The sequence below is a fragment of the Cetorhinus maximus genome, chromosome 17, assembly GCF_964194155.1.
Source record: "Cetorhinus maximus chromosome 17, sCetMax3.hap1.1, whole genome shotgun sequence".
Lineage (NCBI taxonomy): Eukaryota > Metazoa > Chordata > Chondrichthyes > Lamniformes > Cetorhinidae > Cetorhinus > Cetorhinus maximus.
The window spans coordinates 3,819,834-3,841,587 of NC_135895.1; the positions used below are offsets into that span (position 1 = coordinate 3,819,834).

Below are 21,754 nucleotides of genomic sequence, written 5' to 3' on the forward strand. Positions count from 1 at the left end.
ACCCCCGCCGATCCCACACGCCAAGGGCAACATTCTGCCCATGGTCACTTTTACTGGAACCAGCTTTTTATTTCCAGGCTTTGAGAAGACTGAATTCAAAAGCTTAATCTTCTTGTGACGGGTTTTGAACTTAGAACGTAGGAATTCGGAGCAGGATAAGGCCATTCGGCCCCTCGAGCCTGCTCTGCCATTCAATGAGATCATGGCTGATCTGATTGTGGCCTCGCCTCCACTTTCCGGCCTGCCCCCAAAAACCTTTGGGCAGAATTTTGCCCTTGGCGGACGGGTGGGCCCCACCAGCTCAGCGGCGGGCGGACAGCCGACCCCCACCACCGAAACGAGGTCCGCCGCCATTTTGAGTGGGCGGGCCAATTAAGGCCCACCCAGCGGCCTGCCCGACGGGGAGCGCTTCCTGTGCGGGGCGGGGGAGGGAATCCCCATCTGTCAGAGTGCGCACTGCTCCCTGAGGCTAAGTGCTGTCTCAGGGAGATTCATGACAGGTAAGAAAACTTTAAAAATAGAAAAATATAAAAATTATTAACATGTCCCCCTCATGTGACAATGTCACACGAGATGGGACATGTTAATAAATTTCGCATAAAATGTATTAAAGTTTTTAAAAACGGACTTGAAACCTCGTCCCGCCAGTGGATGAGGTTTCCTGTATTATCAGAAGCCACTGGGGTTCCTGGCCTGCCCACCAGCCTTAAGGTTGGACGGGCAGGTCTTTAATTATTTTAATTAGCCTGTCAATGGACTCAATTGGCCATTGACAGGTCAGTGGGTGGACAGCTGATTTTGCTGTCCGCCCGCCTTCCTAAAAATTTAAAGGGACCAGGATGACATCAGGGGTTCCTCCGGACATCATCCCGCGTCATTTTCCTGTCGGCGAGCGGGCCCCACCCCCAAATCACCAACTGGAAAATTCAGGCCTTTGTCAATCAGAATCTAATTCCACCTTAAAAATATTCAGTGACCCTGCCTCCACCACTCTCGGGGGAAGGGAATTCCACACACTCACAACCCTCTGAGAGAAAAAAATTCTCCTCATCTCCGTCTTAAATGGGAGACCCATTATTTTTAAACAGTGACCCCTAGTTCTGGCCTCTCCCACAAGGGGAAACATCCTTTCAGCATCGACCCTGTCAAATACCCTCAGGATTTTATATGTTTCAATAAGATCACCTCCCAATCTTCTAAACTCCAATGGATAGAGGCCCAGCCTGTCCAACCTTTCCTCATTGGATAACCCCCTCATCCCAGATATCAGTCAAATGAACTTTCTCTGAACTGCTTCTCAGGCAAATACATCCTTTTTTAAATAAGGAAACCAAAACTGTACACATACAATACTCCATATGTGGTCTCAGCAACTGTATATACATATATTAATGATTTAGATGAGGGAACTAAATGTAATATCTCCAAATTTGCAGATGACACAAAGCTGGGTGGGAGGGTGAGCTGTGAGGAGGATGCAGAGATGCTTCAGTGTGATTTGGACAAGCTGAGTGAGTGGGCAAATGCATGGCAGATGCAGTATAATGTGGATAAATGTGAGGTTATCCACTTTGGTAACAAAAACAGGAAGGCAGATTATTATCTGAATGGCTATAAATTGAGAGAGGGGAATGTGCAACGAGACCTGGGTGTACTCATACACCAGTCGCTGAAGGTAAGCATGCAGGTACAGCAGGCAGTAAAGAAAGCAAATGATACGTTGGCCTTCATAGCCAGAGGATTCGAGTACAGGAGCAGGGATGTCTTGCTGCAATTGTACAGGGCCTTGGTGAGACCATATCTGGAATATTGTGAGCAGTTTTGGTCTCCTTATCTGAGGAAGGATGTACTTGCTATAGAGGGAGAGCAGCGAAGGTTTACCAGACTGATTCCTGGGATGGCGGGACTGACATGTGAGGAGAGATTGAGTCGGTTAGGATTATATTCGCTGGAGTCCAGGAGAATGAGGGGGATCTCATAGAAACCTATAAAATTCTAACGATAGACAGGGTAGATGCAGGAAGGATGTTCTCGATGGTGCGGGAGTCCAGAACCAGGGGTCACAGTCTGAGGATACTGAGTAGACCATTTAGGACTGAGATGAGGAGAAATTTCTTCACCCAGAGAGTGGTGAGCCTGTGGAATTCACTACCACAGAAAGTAGTTGAGGCCAAAACATTGTATGTTTTCAAGAAGGAGTTAGATATAGCTCTTGGGGCGAAAGGGATCAAAGGATATGGGGAGAAAGCAGGAGCAGGCTATTGAGTTGGATGATCAGCCATGATCATAATGAATGGTGGAGCAGGCTCGAAGGGCCGAATGACCTACTCCTGCTCCTAGTTTCTATGTTTCTATGTAGCAAAACATCCCTCCTTTCATATTCCATTCCCCTTGCAATAAACATTCCATTTGCCTTCCTAATCACTTCCTGTGCCCGCATTCTAACTTTTCCTGATTCATGTAACAGGACACCCAGATCCCTCTGTGCCTCAGTTCTGCAATCTCTCTCCATTTAAATAATTTGCTGCTTTTCTATTCTTCCTGCCCAAGTGGAGAAGTTCACTTTTTCCCACTTGATACTCCAGCGGCCAAGTTTTTGCCGACACACTTAACCTATTATTGGTGCAGTTACATGGCCACTGGAGCAGAGCAATGTGGGAGGTGATGGCACAGTGGTAATATTACTGGATTAGTAATCCAGAGACCCAGGGTAACGCTCTGGGGACCTGGGTTCAAATCCTGCCATGGCAGATGGTGGAATTTGAATTCAATAAAAATCTGGAATTACAAGTCCAAGTTCAAGAAGGCAGCTCACTGCCACCTTCTCAAGGGTAACTAGGGATGGACAATAAATGCTGGCCCAGCCAGTGAAGCCCTCATCCTGTGAATGAATAAAAACAATGTAGGAGTTGGCCATTTGAGCTTGCTCTGCCATTCAATAAGATCATGGCTGATCTGGTTATACCTCAACTCCACTTTCCTGTCTGCCTCCTTAACTCTAAAACAAAGAGACATGTCAAAACTTTTGATCTTGCACTCATCAGGACACTCGCAGGAATACCAATATAAGGGGAAGATAAAAACAAAAAACTACTGCGGATGCTGGAAATCCAAAACAAAAACAGAATTACCTGGAAAAACTCAGCAGGTCTGGCAGCATCGGTGGAGAAGAAAAGAGTCGATGTTTCGGATCCACACGGCCCTTCAACAGAACTGAAGTATAGTTAGGAGAGGGGTGAAATATAAGCTAGTTTGAAGGGGAAGATAACAATTTATACTGTATGTGACAACCAATTGAAGATTGTCAGTTGGGCTCGCAGTGTGACACATTTGCGTGTACTGGAAGCTACATATATTAATACACAGGGCCCTGTTCTTTGCAGACAGAAAGAACATGCACACACATTGCGCCTGTTTCAGCTAAACAAAATAAGTGGCAGCCATTTGCTGACTCATTCCTCAGGGAAATGCCTTGACCAATCAGGGTCAAGCTGCCTAGTTTAAATTGCAAACAATGCTTGGCAGTTAACTGTCAGTCAGCATCAGTGGTGCATTCTGCAACGCCATTGCCAACCAATCAGCACTCTCTTCATATACAGTATAAATTGTTGTTTCCCCACTTATACTGATATTCTTGCAAAGTGTCCTGATGAGTGTAAGATGAAAAGCTTCAACATGTCTCTTTTCTCAGCAAATACTCAAGTTCTGTACCACCAAACAACTGTTGACTCTCTTGGCTATCAAAACTCTGTATAACTCAGCCTCAACTGGAGACGGAGGCTCCACTGCTCTCTGGGGAAGAGAATTCTACAAATTAACAACCCTGGGAGAGAAAAAAATTCTCCTCATTTCTGTCTTAAATGGGAGAGTCGGTTTAAAACAGATTAGCGTCTGGTTGAAAACACTACACAAAGTAATGCAGCTCAAACACAAAGAGTAACTCCACCTGAGCATTCCCCATCAGGAAATGTAGCCCAGGCTGAGACGACCTTTCATCATTCTGTTGAAAGGTCAGCTGGACCTGAAACGTTTAACTCTGTTTCTCTCTCCACAGATGCCACCTGACCTGCTGAGTATTTCCGGCATTTCTGCTTTTATTTCAGATTTTCAGAATCTGCGGTATTTTGGTTTTGTCGTGGTAAAACCTGTCGCTTCCTGAGGTGCGGTTAAGGAATCATGTTTTGCAATTCCTCTTGCCTCACTGCAGTCAGCGCAAACAAGATTTGATGCAAATGCACATGCTCGCAATTTCAACAGAACTCAAATCGACTTTGTCCCTTGAGATAAAATATGGAACAACACAAGGAGGCATAACCTCCCCTTCCTGCTGCTTCCAGCAGGTTACAATCAATCCTGCTCTCCCATTACCTCTTCCTGACTTATTAAAAGCCTCCGAAGACCAGTAAAGTGGAAAATCTAGGAAGATCAACACTCTGCGATGCATTACTCAACCATGGACACTGATGTCCCACAGCTGTTATTGCCAGAAATACTGGAATGTCTCTGTGTCAGCGGTTTGGATCTGTCAGGCCTCTACCTCCCTGGTTTATAATCCCTTCGAGAACCAACACTTTTCTAGTTTGTCCCCCTCCAGTTTCCCCCCTCATTCACTTTCTGAGTCCTCCCCAGGCAGCTGCTGCTTTATTTCAAAAGACGTCCTTTAACTTACCTCAGGTAAAGACAAGACTTACATTTCACAACCGCCTGATTGACATAGGGACAGGAGGAGGCCATTGAGCCCATCGAGCCTGCTTGGCCATTCAATTACCTCGTGGCTGATCCGTATGTCATTTACCTGCCTTGGTTCTGTAACCCTTCAACCCATTATCCTTATTGGTTGTGAAGCACTTCAGAATATCAGGAAGCCTTGAATGACTTGAGTGAGGTTGGATAGACTTGGGTTGTTTTCATTGGAGCAGAGAAGACTGAGGGGCGACCTGATCGAGGTGTACAAGATTATGAGGGACATGGACAGGGTGGATAGGGAGCAGCTGTTCCCCTTAGTTGAAGGGTCAGTCATGAGGAGGCATAAGTTCAAGGTGAGGAGCAGGAGGTTTAGGGGGGATGTGAGGAAAAAATGTTTTACCCAGAGGGTGGTGACGGTCTGGAATGCACTGCCTGGGAGGGTGGTGGAGGCGGGTTGCCTCACATCCTTTAAAAAGTACCTGGATGAGCACTTGGCACATCATAACATTCAAGGCTAAGGGCCAAGTGCTGGTAAATGGGATTAGGTAGGTAGGTCAGGTGTTTCTCACGTGTCGGTGCAGACTCGATGGGCCAAAGGGCCTCTTCTGCACTGTGTGATTCTGTGATTCTGTAATTCTGACACCCATGGAAGTATGAGCCCTTCTTTCAAACAGAAATCCAACAATTTCAGTTTTGAAATAACCCCTGCCTCAACCTTGGTGGTGGAGAGGGGGCTGTGGGAGGGCAGGGGTGGAGAGGGGGTGGAGGGGGTTGCGATGTTGGTGGGGGGTGGCTGGGGGAGGTGGGAGGTGGTGGGGGTGGGGGGAGGGGGATGTTGGGGTAGTGGCTGGGGAGGTGGGGGTGGTGGTGGGGGGAGTGGCTTGGGGAGGTGGAGGGTGGGGATGGAGGAGAGGAGGGTGGTGTTGGGGGGGGGTGCGGAGTTGGCTGGGGGGTGGCTTGGGGAGGTGGGGGAGTGGGGGTGGTGGCGGGAGGAGGGGGGTGGTGGGGGATGGGGGATGGTGGCGGGGGGGTGGTGGTGGGGGGAGGGGAAGAGTTCCAGATACCCACTGTCCTTCATGTGAAGAAGCGGCAATACCCCTGTCAGTCTCTCCAGTCAGTATCTCCAAACAGTTTCTCTGGTCAGTTTTCACAGCCAGTTTCTCTGGTCAGTTTTCAAAGTCAGTTTCTCTGGACATTTTTCATAGTCAGTTTCTCAGGTCAGTTTCTCTGGTCAGTTTCTCTGGTCAGTTTCCACAGCCACTTTCTCTGGTCAGGTCAGTTTCTCTGGTCAGTTTCCACAGTCAGTTTCTGCGGTCAGTTTCCCTGGTCAGTTTCTCCAGTCAGTTTCTCTGGTCAGTTTCCCCAGTCAGTTTCTCTGGTCAATTTCCCTGGTCAGTTTCTCTGGTCAATTTCCCTGGTCAGTTTCTCTGGTCAATTTCCCTGGTCAGTTTCCACAGTCAATTTCCACTGTCAGTTTCCACAGTCAGTTTCTCTGGTCAATTTCCACAATCAGTTTCTCTGGTCAATTTCCCTGGTCAGTTTCTCTGGTCAGTTTCTCCGATCGGTTTCCACTGTCAGTTTCCACTGTCAGTTTCCACAGTCAGTTTCTCTGGTCAGTTTCTCCAGTCAGTTTCTCCAGTAAGTTTCTCAGGTCAATTTCTCTGGTCAGTTTCCACAGTCAGTTTCCCTGGTCAGTTTCTTCAGTCAGTTTCTCCAGTCAGTTTCTCCGGTCAATATCTCTGGTCAGTTATTCCAGTCAGTTTCTGTGTTCAGTTTCTCCAGTCAGTACCTACAGTCAGTTTCCCTGGTCAGTTTCCCTAGTCAGTTTCTCCAGTCAGTATCTCCGGTCAGTTTCTTGGGTCAGTTAATCCAGTCAGTTTCTATGCTCAGTTTCTCTGGTCAGTATCCGCAGTTTCTCAACCCCATTGAAGTTGAAAATCATCCATTAAATTTCTGATTAGTTGCAGCTCAACAACAACTTGTATTTATATGGCACCTAGTAAAATCTCCCAAGGCCCTCCACATTGTCAAACAAAATCTGTCTCTAAACTACATAAGGAGATGTCAGGACAGGTGACTAGAAGCTCGGTCAGAGTTAGATTTTATAGATCAGTATGAAGATGGAGAAAGAGGTACAATGGCAGAGAGGCTTAGTGAGGCGATTGCAAAGCTTTGAGCCTTGCCAGTGAAGTCTAGATTCTGTGTGATCACACTCTTGTGAATAGTGTGGGAGGTTTTCCTACATTAACGCGCAAGTACTTGCTGTTGAATGCGAGGAAGCAATTTCCTATATGGTTAGTTTCCAAATCACAATAAAAAACACACTTTGCAGCTCTGGTTAGGAGCTTGTTACAAAGACTAAACAGTTGGAGCAGTAAACACTTCGGTAGATTTTGTTTTGTGTTGAATTGTAAAATGCTTTTATTTGATGTCACTCGAAGATAGTCCTTGCTTTTTTAAAAGATCCGGTTTGCTAAAACAGGACATTTTAAATCACGATGTATTAGAAAGTATTTACAGCTCAGGAACAAGTCATTTCACCCAACTAGTCCCCGCTCCAGTAGGTTGAGCTTCCTCCCAACCTGCTTTCAACATATCCTTCTATTCCTCTCCCCCTCATGTGTTTATCCAGCTTCCCCTTAAATGTCTCTATACTCTTCACCTCAACAACTCCCTGTGGTAGCGAGTTCCACATTCTCACCACTCTCTGGGTAAAGAAGTTTCTTCTGAATTCTTTGAGTAGCTTATATTATGATCCCTTGTTTTTATATTCATTTTTGCAGGATGTGGGCTTCGCTGGCTAGGCCAGCATTTATTGCCCAGCCCTAATTGCCCCTTGAGAAGGTGGTGGTGAGCTGTTTTCTTGAACTGCTGCAGTCCATGTGGTGTAGGTACACCCACAGTGCTGTTAGGGAGGGAGTTCCAGGATTTTGACCCAGTGACAGTGAAGGAACGGCGATATATTTCCAAGTCAGGATGGTGACTGGTTTGGAGGGGAACTTCCAGGTGGTGGTGATCCCATCTATCTGCTGCCCTTGTCCTTCTAGATGGTAGTGGTCATGGATTTGGAAGTTGCTGCCTAAGGAGCTTTGGTGAGTTTCTGCAGTGCATCTTGTAGATGGTACACACTGCTGCCACTGTGTGTCGGTGGTGGAGGGAGTGAATGTTTGTGGAAGGGGTGCCAATCAAGTGGGCTGCTTTGTCCTGGACAGTGTCACGCTTCTTGAGTGTTGTTGGAGCTGCACTCATCCAGGCAAGTGGGGAGTATTCCATCACACCTCTGACTTGTGCCTTGTAGATGCTGGACAGGCTTTGGGGAGTCAGGGGTTGAGTTACTCATCACAGGATTCCTAGCCTCTGACCAGGATTTATATGGCTAGATCAGGTCAGTTCCTGGTCAATGGTTGCCCCAGGAGATTGATAGTGGGGGATTCAGTGATGGTAATGCCATTGAATGTCAAGGGGTGATGGTTAGATTCTCTCTTGTTGGAGATGGTCATTGCCTGACACTTGTGTGGCGCGAATGTTACTTGCCACTTGTCAGCCCAAGCATGGATATTGTCCAGGTCTTGCTGCATTTGGACATGGACTGCTTCAGTGTCTGAGGAGTCACAAATGGTGCTGAACATTGTGCAATCATCAACGAACATCCCCACTTCTGACTTTATAATAGAAGGAAGGTCATTGATGAAGAAGCTGACAATGGTTGGGCCGAGGACACTACCCTGAGGAACTCCTGCAGTGATGTCCTGGAGCTGAGATGACTGACCTCCAACAACCACAACCATCTTCCTTTGTGCTCGGTATGACTCCAACCAGCGGAGAGTTGTCCCCCTGATTCCCATTGACTCCAGTTTTGCTAGGGCTCCTTGATGCCACACTCAGTCAAATGCTACCTTGATGCCAAGAGCAGTCACCCTCACCTCGGGAGTTCAGCTCTTTTGTCCATGTTTGAACCAAGGCTGTAATGAGGTCAGGAGCTGAGTGGCCCTGGCGGAACCCAAACTGGGCATCAATGAGCAGGTTATTGCTAAGCAAGTGCCACTTGATAGCACTGTTGATGACCCCTTCCATTACTTCACTGATGATGAAGAGTAGACTGATGGGGCAATAATTGGATTTATCCTGCTTTTTGTGTACAGGACATACCTGGGCAATTTTCCACATAGCCGGGTAGATGCCAGTGTTGTAGCTATACTGGAACAGCTTGGCAAGGGGCGTGGCAAGTTCTGGAGCACAAGTCTTCAGCACTATTGCTGGAATATTGTCAGGGCCCATAGCCTTTGCAGTATCCAGTGCCTTCAGCCATTTCTTGATATCACGTGGAGTGAATTGAATTGGCTGAAGACTGACATCTGTGATGCTGGGGACCTCCGGAGGAGGCCGAGATAGATCATCCACTCAGCACTTCTGGATGAAGATTGTAGCAAATCTCAGCCTTATCTTTTGCACTGATGTGCTGGGCTCCTCCATCATTGAGGATGGGGATATTTGTGGAGCGTCCTCCTCCAGTGAGTTGTCTAATTTTCCACCACCATTCGCGACTGGATGTGGCAGGACTGCAGAGCTTAGATCTGATCTGTTAGTTGTGGGATCGCTTAGCTCTGTCTATCACTTGCTGCTTATGTTGTTTGGTATCAAACAGTCCTGTGTTATCACTTCACCAGGTTGACACCTCATTTTTAGGTATGCCTGGTGCTGCTCCTGGCATGTCCTCCTGCACTCTTCATTGAACCAGGGTTGATCTCCTGGCTTGGTGGTAATGGTAGAGTGGGGGATATGCTGGGCCATGAGGTTACAGATTGTGTTTGAGTACAATTCTGCTGCTGCTGATGGCCCACAGCGCCTCATGGAGGCCCAGTCGAGTTGCTAGGTCTGTTCGAAATCTATCCCATTTAGCACAGTGGTAGTGCCACACAATGTGATAGAGGGTCTCCTCCACACTGAGGAGACCAAATGCAGATTGGGGGATCGCTTTGCTGAACAGCTCCGCAAATATGACCCGGAGTTTCTGGCCACCTGTCATTTTACTTCTCTGCCACACCCCCACTCTGACCTCTCTGTCCACTGCCTCCTACACTGTTCAAATGGAGCTCAGCAGAAGCTCGAGTGACAGATCTCATCTTTCGATTAGCACTTTACAGCCTCCTGGACTCAACATTACATTCAGCCATTTCAGACCTTAACCATTGCCCTCATTCTCTTGGACAGCAGTCACTGGAAATGGTTCTGCATTCACACCTCCTCTAGACACATCTTTTGCTTCTTTACTTATCCCATTATCATCTCCTCTTTGTCTTTGACCATCATCCCTTTTGTCTTTTAATCTCTCTTGCTCCTCGCCTATCTCAGACCTTTCCTGTTGTTCTTTCCTTCCTCATAGCCTAACTTGTAGCTGCTTAAAATACCCTTAAAATCTCAAACTTATTGAGATCTAATGAAAGGTCATTGACCTGAACTGTTAACTCTGTTTCTCTCTCCATGTATGCTGCCTGACCTGGTGGGAATTTCCAACATGTTTGCCAATGACACCAGGGCTAAAAGAGCTAAATTACAAGGACAGGTTGTATAGACCAGGCTTGTATTCTCTTGAATATGGAAGATTAAGGGGTGACCTAATTGAGGCGTGTAAGATGATTAAATGAGTCGCCAGGGCAGATAGAGAGAAAACTATTTCCTCTAATGGTGGGGGGAGTGAAGAACTGAGGAGCAGAACCTTAAAATGAGAGCCAGGCCGTTCAGGGGCAATGTCACACAAAGGGGAGTGGGAATCTGGAACTCTCTCCCCAAAAAAACTATTGAGGCTGGGGGTCAATTGAAAATTGAAAAATGAGCTTAATAGATTTTTGATAGGCAAGGTTATTAAAGGTTACAGAGTCAAGGTGGGTGGATGGAGTTCAGATACTGATCAGCCATGATTGAATGGCAGAACAAGCCTGAGGGGCTGAATGGCCTCCTCCTGTTTCTATGGCAAAGTGCAAATGACCTTTGAATATATCAGTAAATGGATATCATTGTTGAAATTATCTTGAAATACTGTGACTATGTCCACTGGAATTGAAGGTGAGGAGGTAATCTGATCAAGGTTTTTTTTATCTTAAAAGGATTCTAAGTGAATAACCTCATACTTACACATAATGAACTCCCATCTGTCAGAGTTTTACCCACTCGCTTAATCTGTCCATGTGCCTGGTAACTTCCTGTTCCTGTCAACATGACTTTCTGTGTCTCCAAACCTGGTGTTATCTGCACAGTTGGATACATGGTCTCTATTCCTTCATGCAGGTCATTGTGAAATATGATGAAAAGCTGAAGTCCCAGTACAAATCCCTGGGGAACATCCCTCATCATATTGTAACAATCAGACTCCATTTATTCCTACTCCCTGTCTCCTCCCTTCCAACCAATTCCCTGCCCCTGTCACAAGGTTACTTCCCAATGACATGTGCTTTTGTTTATGCTAATAGTCACCAATCTAAAAGACTACTAAATGCCTTCTGCATGTCAATATAGACAACCATAAGTGCTTCACAGGAGCATTATAAAACAGAATATGACATTGAGCCAGAGAAGGAGACATTAGGTCAAATGATCAAGAGCTTGGCCAAAGTAGGTTTTAAGGGCTGTTTTAACGGAGGAAAATGAGGTAGAGAGGCAGAGAGGTTTAGGGAGGGAATTCCAGAGCTTAGGGCCCAGCCAACTGACAACACGGTCACCAATGATGGAGGCATTATAATCGGGAATGCACAAGAGGCCAGAATTAAGGGAATGCAGAGATCTCGGAGGATTATGGGGCTGGAGGAGGTTACAGAGACAGGGAGGGCGAGGCCATCAAGCCTTTTGAAAACAAGGATGAGAAATTTAAAATCAAGGCATTCGCTTTATCAGGAGCCAATGTAGCTCAGCAGGCGCGAGGTAATAGCGGAACAGGATTTGCTGTGAGTTAAGACATGGGCAGCAGAATTTCGGATGACCTCAAGTTTACAAAGAGTGGAATGTCGGAGACCAGTCAAGGCTGCATTGGAATAGTCAAGTCTGGAAGTGATAAAGACATGGAGACAGGAGCGTAGTCGGGCGATACGAAGGGAGTGGAAATAGGTGGTCTTGATGATGGCATGAATATGATGTTGGAAACTCATCTCGAGGTCGAATGTGACACCAAGGTTGCAAACAGACTGGCTTAATCTCAGACTATTGCCAAGACGAGGGATGGAGTCAGTAGCTAGGGGATGGGAGTTTGGAGCGAGGAGTGAAAACAATGGCATCAGTCTTCCCAATATTTCATTGGAGGAAATTTCTGCTCATCCAGTACTGGATGTCGGACAAGCAGTCTGATAACTTGGTAAGAGCTGTTTCAGTATTAATCATAGAAAGGGTTCACTTCTAACTCACAGATGGTCCACATTGAACCTGACACTATGTTATGAAGGTGACCAAAAACAATGTCAAAGAGCGAGGTTTTCCAGAGCATTTTAAAGGAGGAATGCGAGGTAGAGAAGTGAGGGGGTTTAGAGAGGGAATTCCAGAGCTTAGGGCCCAGACAGTTGAAAGCACGGCCATCAATGGTGCAGTGATTAAAACTGGGGGATGCTCAAGAGTCCACAATCGGAGGAGTGCAGCGATCTGAGAGAGCTGTGGGCTGCTGGGGAATGCAGAGATAACAGAGGTAGGGTCTGGGGTTGGTGGTGAGTGGGCTGAGTCCATGGAAGGATTAAAAGCAGCAATTAGAATTTCAAAATCGAGGTGTTGCCAACCTGGCAGCTCAGGGTCAGGGGTGAGGGGCAAACAGGACTTAGAGTTGGGATCCTTACCAAACATATGCACCACTTGGCTAACCACCTGTACATTTAGGTACAGGCTGACCACCTGCACATTTAGGTACAGGCTGACCACCTGCACATTTAGGTACAATCTGACCACCTGCACATTTAGGTACAATCTGACCACCTGCACATTTAGGTACAGGCTGACCACCTGCACATTTAGGTACAGGCTGACCACCTGCACATTTAGGTACAATCTGACCACCTGCACATTTAGGTACAGGCTGACCACCTGCACACTTAGGTACAATTTCGACTGATGCTTTAACGTTGTGTTGAGGGAAGAAGCAGATTACTTACCTGCTGTGAATTGGTCCTTTGAATGTTGGATCAAATCTCCGAGGCTCCCCTGGAAGACAGAAGGACATACATTAGATTCATTATAAAATTCATCCACTAAAGTCAGAGAATCATATAGCACTGAAAGAGGCCATTCAGCCCATTGTGCCCATACTGGCTCTTCGAAAGAGCGATTCAATTAGTCTCACTCCCCCTTCTGTTTTCCCATAGCCCCCTGAATTATTCCTTTTCAATTATTTATCCAATTCTTGACGAGGGTCAGAAAATCATCTCTGCCGTTTCCTAGGAGCACAGAATCCTGAATCATCCCTATAATCCTGAGTGTGAGGAGAAGGGGCGACTGGTTTCTAGAAGGTCACCCTCATGAATGGGGAGAATAAATATGACAGAGAAAAGATTCTGTTAACAAGCACAGGCCAGAAACCTGGAAGTATATAGCTAGAAAACAGTGTTTGGTTTTATTTGCCTGCCTGTGCCACCATTTTAAATAAACAATGTCCATTAAACCGGAGGACTATGATACGAGCACATCGAGGATGTCTGGTAACAACACAGCACTTCCAACGAAAGAGAGCGAGAAAGAGACTACTTGCATTTCCATAGCAACTTTCACAACCACATGATATCCCAAAGCACCTTATAGCCAATGAAATAAATTTTAATTGCACTCACTGTTGTAATGTAGGATGCATGGCCTCCAATTTGTGCACAGCAAGCTCCCACAACAGCAATGTGATAACAATCAAATAATCTGTTTTAATGATACTGGTTGAGGGGTGAATATTGTTCAAGACACCAGGGAGAACTTCCTTCTTTTCCTTCAAATCCAATCATGGGTCTTTTATGCCCACCCGAATGAGCAAACAGGGCTTCAGTTTAACATCTCATCCAAAAATGTCACCCTAGACAACAGAGCGCTCCTTTCATAAGGCCCCTCTGACAGTGCAGCACTCCCTCAGTACTGACCCTCTGACAGTGCAGCGCTCCCTCAGTACTGACCCTCTGACAGTGCAGCACTCCCTCAGTACTGACCCTCTGACAGTGCAGCACTCCCTCAGTACTGACCCTCTGACAGTGCAGCACTCCTTCAGGACTGACCCTCTGACAGTGCAGCACTCCCTCAGTACTGACCCTCTAACAGTGCAGCACTCCCTCAGTACTGACCTTCTGACAGTGCAGCACTCCCTCGGTACTGACCCTCTAACAGTGCAGCACTCCCTCAGTGCTGGCCCTCTGACAATGCAGCACTCCCACAGTACTGACCCTCTGACAGTGCAGTGCTCCCTCAGCACTGACCCTCTGACAGTGCAGCACTCCCTCAGTGCTGACCCTCTGACAGTGCAGCACTCCCTCTGTACTGACCCTCTAACAGTGCAGCACTCCCTCAGTGCTGACCCTCTGACAGTGCAGCACTCCCTCAGTGCTGCCCAATTGACAGTGCAGCACTCCCTCAGTACTGACCCTCTGACAGTGCAGCACTCCTTCAGGAATGACCCTCTGACAGTGCAGCACTCCCTCAGTACTGACCCTCTAACAGTGCAGCACTCCCTCAGTACTGACCTTCTGACAGTGCAGCACTCCCTCGGTACTGACCCTCTGACAGTGCAGCACTCCCTCAGTGCTGGCCCTCTGACAATGCAGCACTCCCACAGTACTGACCCTCTGACAGTGCAGCACTCCCTCAGTGCTGACCCTCTGACAGTGCAGCACTCCCTCAATACTGCCCGCCTGACAGTGCTTTACTGAGGGAGTGCTGCATGATCAGCCTAGGTTCTGTGCTTAAGGCATTAGAGTGGGACTTGAAACCACAACCATCTGCTTCGGAGATGAGGTGACTCTAAGCCACAGCCGATACTGTGAATGTTGTCATGGCCGGATTTGAACTCTTGAATTCAAGGATGAAAATATCAGGACCTGAGTTAGTTTACCAACTGTGATCTCATCCTCAGAATTGGGCATTTGAGATTTTGAATCTCTTATTTCCTCCATTCGGCAATGAAGTGTTAAATTATGAGGAGCCGCTTCTATCTCCTGGAGTAGTGAAGATTGAAAGGTGCTCAGGTTGAAGACTTTAAAATGAGAAAGGGTTCGATAGGCTAGATTCGGAGATACATTTCCCCAGGCGGGAGGCTGCAGAACAAGGGGGCACAATCTGAAATAGAAACAAAAAGTGCTGGAAATACTCAGCAGGTCTGGCAGCATCTGTGGAGAGAGAGGTCGAGTTGATGTTTCGAGTCAAATATGACTTCTTTGGAGCATGAGTTCTGAAGAAGAGTTATGTTCAACTCAAAACGTCAACTCTGTTTCTCTCTCCACAGATGCTGTCAGACCTGCTGAGTTTTTCCAGCATTTTCTGTTTCTATTTCAGGTTTCCACATTCGCAATCATTTGTCTTTACTTTAGTAGCACAATCTTAAAATTGGAACTAGTTCATTCAGGGCTGTTGTCAAGAAAGCGCTTCTTCACACAAAGGCTAGTGGGAATTAGGAACTCTCTCCGACAAAGACTTTGGGACCCGGTAACACTTTCAAAATTGAGATGGGTAGATTTTCCCTCGGTGAGGGAGGGGTTAAGGAACGAAAGTGGGTAAATGGAGTTGAGGCACAGGTGCGTCATGATTTAACTGAAAGGAGAGTCAGGCTTCCAGGGGCTGAATGGCCTCCTGCTGTTCCCAGTTGCTTAGGACAGCACGCTGGTTGCTGATGTATGACCTTCGTCATGGAAGGGGTTGTTGCACGTGATGGGGTGAGTGAAGGGATCCCTTCTCTTGTTTCAACTCACGCCTCAAAACCTCTGAAGATGCAGAAGATTTGGATTTATTTTGAAGTGCTTGGCAGGACCAGCAGCGAAGGCACCAAAGCAGACACAGGCAATCACAGCCTTACACATGAAAGCTAAAAACTTGTACAAAGGGCTCAGCTGTAACTTTGCAATTAGGAAATGGGAGACACGCGGGCGGGGACACGGGATAACTCGATCAAGAAATGGGGAAGGCCATTTCGCACCTTGTGATAGCCATCTTCAAAAGGACAATGCACAGACTCTGCACTGCAATTACTGTACAGGAACACAATTATCAGCCCATCGGGGGGTCATTGTGCTGTGGTCTTTGTCTAACTAACACCATTTTAAGTTGTAACTGATACTAAAAGATATATAAACTCTGCTGATTTGAACCTCGGTGGAGAAGCGCCTGGATTGTCCAGCGTTTGCTCTCTGCATGCGTAATAAAGGAACCAGCTGAATAATTGCATCTGGACTCCGAGTGTTGAAATTTTGTACCAGAGTATTCCGCCGACCTTTCACCTCCATCCTGTCTCCTTGTTGTCATATCCAAAACTGAAGCAACAAGATCATTCTAGAACCATTGGTTAGACCTCAGCTGGAGTATTGTGGACAACGCTAGGCACTGCACTGGTGTAGTGATGTTAAAGGTACAGAGGAGGTTTCCCAAGATGGGATCAGGATGAGGAAAAACTAGGCCCATCCCGCTTGGGACAGAGAAGATTAACGAGGGCCTAAGGGATGTTTGCGGAATGATGAGAGGTTTCGATAGAGGAAAAAAGGAAAAATGATTGCCTGTGGTGAGCGGGACAATAAACTTGAGCTCATGGATTCAAAATCACCGACAAAAGGGAAACGAGGAGAAATATTTTCACTCAGAGGATTGTCGGGATCCGGAATGACTGAGCTGGGAAGGTGGTGGAAGCCGATTCCGTTAATAATTTTAAAAGGGAGTTGGAGAGGTTCTTGAGGATGAGGAACCTAGGGCGTTATGGACAAAAAGCAGGAATGTGGGACTATAAGCACATTCTCTTTTCAAAGAGCCAGTATAAACACAAAGGGCCTAATGGCCTCCTCTGCACTGCAAGATTCTACGATTTCTCGAAGAAAGGGCAGAGTTCTTGAAAGAACGTGTTTAGCGGGCACCACAACGCGATCAAAGTACACATGGCCTCTTGATGATAAACACCTTGGCTGCTTTGGCCTTTATCTGTGGAACCAGATAGTCCTGCCTTGAAATGTTCACCTCACTCCACTGTTATCACTTAATTAAAGCTTCAAAAGGAAACACAGCAGCAATCTATTTTAGCCTCATGACCGAGAACATGGTGTTTACCAACAGCTTTTCAAACGAAGACACTAATGCATCAGAACCTTTCTCAAGGTCACACAAGCCCAGCTTTCTTTATATAACAAAACATAGAGGAGGCCCATTTTCAAATGGGAGAGAACTCCTATCTATTCAGCTTGCTCCTGGGCAGGGTATAGATCTGGGAGAGTGAAGAATAGTTATCAGAATTCTACAGGCTTGGTTCCATTTTCTCAAAGGAAACATTGAAAAGGTTTGAATTATACAGAAGTAGCTTTGGGGTTGCCAATCCATCCAGGATTGCCCTGGAGTCTCCAGGAATTAATCTCTAAGACATTGCTTCCAACCAAACAAAAAGGAGGAAAATTATACTCATGAAAAAAGGAATTGTATGTTTATTTTCTTTGAACGTTTCTGTTGATTTATGAGAATGATATTGGGAATGGGGATAAAAGGGATGGTTTGACTGTTTAGGAGAGGAGGTGGCAAACCTTCCAGGAATACATTCAACCTGAGTTACTATAAACTCTGTATCACTCCAAAGCATCCAGACATTTTTTTCAGAGTGTTGCACCTCCCCAATCTCCTCCAGCTCTACACCCCAGCTCTCACTCTTCACTCTCATTCTAGCCTAGAATGCATCTTGCTCTCATCCCTCCCAATGCCCACCCTCTCCTCCAATTTATTTACAGGGATCACTCCCATCACCCTGGGATTCCCCTCCTGGACCTCTCCACCTTGCTCTCTCCCCATCTTGAAATATTAAATATTGGGGGAAGACTGAAGCCATTGTTTTCAGACCCTGCTCCACACTCCATACCCTAGCGACCAACTTCAAGCCCCTCCCTGGCACCAATCTGAAATTGTCAGCCTGTGCGCAGCCTTGATGTCACATTTGACCCTGAGGTGAACTTTCGATCAATTGTTGATTTTTAATCAGAGGTTCATAGATTTTTGTTCTTCAAAAGTTTTCAATTTTGTCTCCATTTTTACAAAGGAAAGGGAGGATGTAGATATAGTAGTCCAGGAGGAACACTGCGAGATATTGGACGGGATAGTCATAAAGAGAGAGGAAGTACTCGAAGGGTTGAAATCCTTGAAAGTTGATAAGTCACCAGGGCCAGATGGATTGTTTCCGAGGCTGCTGAAGGAAGTCAGGGAGGAGATAGCAGATGCTCTGAGGATGATTTTCCAATCTTCACTAGATACAGGGGAGGTACCGGAGGACTGGAGAAATGTAAACGTAGTTCCATTGTTTAAAAAGGGATCGCAGGAAATGCCAAACAATTATAGGCCAGTTAGTCTTACATCGGTGGTGAGCAAATTAGTAGAATCAACCCTGAGAGATAGGATTAACTGTCATGTGGAAAGGCATGGACTAGTCAGAGATGGTCAGCATGGATTTGTTAAAGGAAGGTCTTGCCATACAAATTTGATTGAATTCTTTGAGGAAGTGACAAGAAAGGTTGATGAAGGTAGTGCAGTGGATGTTGTGTACATGGATTTTAGCAAGGCATTTGACAAGGTCCCACATGGCAGATTGGTCAGGAAAGTAAAAGCCCATGGGATTCAGGGTAATGTGGCAAACTGTATAAAAGGTTGGCTTTGTAACAGGAAACAAAGGGTAATGGTCGATGGATGCCCTTGCGAATGGAAAGTTGTCTCAAGTGGTGTTCCACAGGGCTCGGTGTTGGGGCCCTTGCTGTTTGTGTTATATATTAACGATTTGGACGTGAAGGTGGGGGGCACAATTGGGAAATTTGCAGATGACACAAAGATTGGCCGAGTAGTGGATAGTGTAGAGGATAGCCATAATCTCTAAAACGATATAGATGGGTTGGTGGAGTGGGCGGTAAAGTGGCAGATGGATTGTAACATAGAGAAGTGTGAGGTCATACATTTAGGGAGGTCAAACAGTTACAGGGATTACACAATAAATGGGAATATACTAAGAGGGGTAGATGAAGTGAGAGATCTTGGCGTACAAGTACACAGGTCCCTGAAGGCAGCAGTTCAAGTAGACAAGGTTGTAAAGAAGGCATATGGAGTGCTCTCCTTCATTGGCAGAGGTATAGAATATAAAAGTAAGGACATAATGTTGGAATTGTATAAAACACTGGTGAGGCCACAAATGGAGTATTGTGTGCAGTTCTGGTCACCACTTTACAGGAAGGATGTAATAGCTCTGGAGAGAGTGCAGAGGAGGTTTATGAGAATGTTGCCAGGGTTAGAAAAGTGTAGCTATGAGGAGAGATTGGATAGGTTGGGGTTATTTTCCCTGGAACAAAGAAGGCTGAGAGGTGACTTGATTGAGGTGTACAAAATTATGAGGGGAATAGATAGAGTGGACAGGATAAAATTGTTTCCCTTGATGGAGAATTCTAGAACCAGGGGACATAGATTCAAGATAAGTGGCAGAAGGTGTAGGGGGGACATAAGGAAGAACTTTTTTACGCAGAGGGTAGTGGGTGTCTGGAATTCGCTGCCCAGGTTGGTGGTAGAGGCAGAAACTATAAACTCTTTTAAAAAGTACCTGGATCTGCACCTTAAGTGCTGTAAGCTGCAGGGCTATGGGCCGGGTGCAGGAAGGTGAGATTAGAAAGGGTACCTGGGTGTCCTTGGGCTGGCATGGACAAGATGGGCTGAATAGCCTCCTTCTGTGCTGTATCTTTTCTATGGCTCTATTGTATGGGACAAAGATCCAAGGAGTGAGGCCACAGATCATCTATGATCTCACTGAATGGTAAAATAGCCTTGAGAGGCTAAATGATCTTCAGCTGTCCCTATGGGTGAGTACCCTCACTACATAGACTGCATTGCTTCAACCCACCACCTTCCCAAGAGGCAACTAGTGATTGGCCATAAATGCTGGCCTTGTCAACAACATCTATATCCCAGGAATCAATAAAAAAAACCTCTATTTCTCAATCAAAAGCCTCATTTTCACACCACGACTAAGACTACCTATTTCCACCTCGGTAACATCACCCCTGTTAATCTATCTGCTACTGAAACCCTCATTCACGTCTTCATTACCTCCAGACTGAACTATTCCAATGCACCGATCCCGCACATTCTACCCTCCAAAAACCTGAGATCATCCAAAAATCTGCTGCTTGTGCCTTCACTCGCCACTCATTCGCCGATCAGCCTTGTGCTCACTGACCTACACTGGCCCCCAGCCTTGATTTTAAAATTCTCAACCTTGGTTTCAAATTCCTCCATGGTCTTACTCTTCCCTATCTCTGTAAAATTCTCCAGTCCAACAATCCTCTGAGATATCTGTGTTCCTCTAACTCTGGCCTCTTGGGCATTCCTAATTTTAATCACTCCACGATTGGCGGCCGTGCCTTCGGTTGCCTGGGCCCCAAGCTCTGGAATTCCCTCCCCTACAACCCTCCGTCTCTTGCCTCACTTTCCTCCTTTAAGACACTCCTTAAAACCTAACTCTTTAAACAAACTTTTGGTCACCTGACCTAATATCTCCTCATGCGGCACGCAGTCAAACTTCGCTTTCTAAAGCTCCCTATGAAGCACTTTGGGACATTTCATTACATTAAAGGCGCTATGTCATTCTAAAGTTGTTGTTCAGTTGTTGTTGTTGTACAACTGCAATGCTCATCGCCATGGCCACACCTCCACATCTTGCCTTGATGTTCCAGATGTTCCCTGGTCTCTGTTCTTCGCTTCCTTCTTACATCAACAACAACTTGCATTTATATGGCACATCTTTATAATATTAAAACATCCCAAGCCCCTTCACAGGACCCGTTATGAGCAAAGTTTGACACCGAGCCAGTCAAGGTGAGCTCTTGGTTAAGGAGGTAGGGTTAGGGGCGTGTCTTAAAGGAAGAGGAGGGAGGGTAATGATATTAAAATATGCAAAATAGATTGGAAGAGTTTTCTATGTCAAGAATTGTAAACTTCATGAAATGAAGAAAGGCTTAAAAGTGAAGAAATAGGAGCAGGAATCGGCCTTAATAAAATAGCTTTCGCAACCACAGGTCATCCCAGGCAGTGTCCAGCCAATGAAGTGCTTCTGAAACACAGTCACTGCGAAATTGTTCGAACCCAGTAGCCCCTTAAAAAGTATCTATTATTCATCTCAACCACTCTCTGTGGTAGTTCCACATTCTCACAACTCTCTGGGTAAAGACATTTCTCCTGAATTCCCTGTTGAATCTATTAGTGACTATCTTAGTGTGTGGTCCCTGGTTCTGGTCTCCCCCACTAGTGGAAACACCCTCTCTAAATCTAACCCTATCAAACCCCTTTCGTAATCTTAATGACCTCCACCAGGTCACCCTCGATTTGCTTCGGACCATGTGCTGCGTGTTAACAGTTTAACTTGACGTTGATCATTAACTAGACAATGCCTGCGGGTTAGGACTGACCCAGATTTTGTTTTACTCTGCACAGACTCACATTGCCGGAGCATTGCCACAGAGAGAAATGGAACAGGCGCAGTCTGCAGGCCCCGTCTATTGTCTCAGCAATCATTCGGCTTGTGACTATTGACAATGTTCCCCAAACCCAGTCACAGGAGTGAGTAATCACTGTTGCAGCTCACCCTGTGCAAAGCCCCGGTTTCACGCTCATTGTGTTCACAGCCTATTTCGTTCTTATGTATATGGCATCATCCCAAACTCGCAATAAAAACACCAAGGAAAGAACTTGCATTTCGCAACCTCAGGATGTCACCAAGTGCCTCACAGTCAGGAAAATGCTTCTTGAAGTGTAGTCACTGTTGTAATGTAGGAAAGGCACACAGCAAGATCCCACACACAGCAATGTGCCAATAACCACAATCTGCTTTGGGGGTGTGGAGTGAGGGATAAATATTGGCCAGGGC

General features: G+C 46.2%; 2 protein-coding genes across 11 annotated transcripts in view; both read right to left on the reverse strand.

Annotated features, from left to right (window-relative positions):
* Positions 1-21,754, reverse strand: part of cryz (crystallin, zeta (quinone reductase)) — a 1,066,321-nt gene that overhangs the window by 512,551 nt on the left and 532,016 nt on the right. The gene's annotated exons all lie outside the window — the stretch shown is intronic.
* slc44a5b (solute carrier family 44 member 5b) overlaps positions 1-21,754 on the reverse strand; it is a 412,477-nt gene that overhangs the window by 257,380 nt on the left and 133,343 nt on the right. For all 9 annotated transcript variants that reach the window (XR_013579275.1, XM_078560642.1, XM_078560643.1 and 6 more), the window contains exon 2: positions 12,810-12,858. Coding sequence is in view for 8 of the 9 variants with exons in the window: in XM_078560642.1 (XP_078416768.1) it covers positions 12,810-12,858 (49 nt within the window). In the remaining variant the exon portion in view is untranslated. The remainder of the gene's footprint in view (positions 1-12,809; positions 12,859-21,754) is intronic.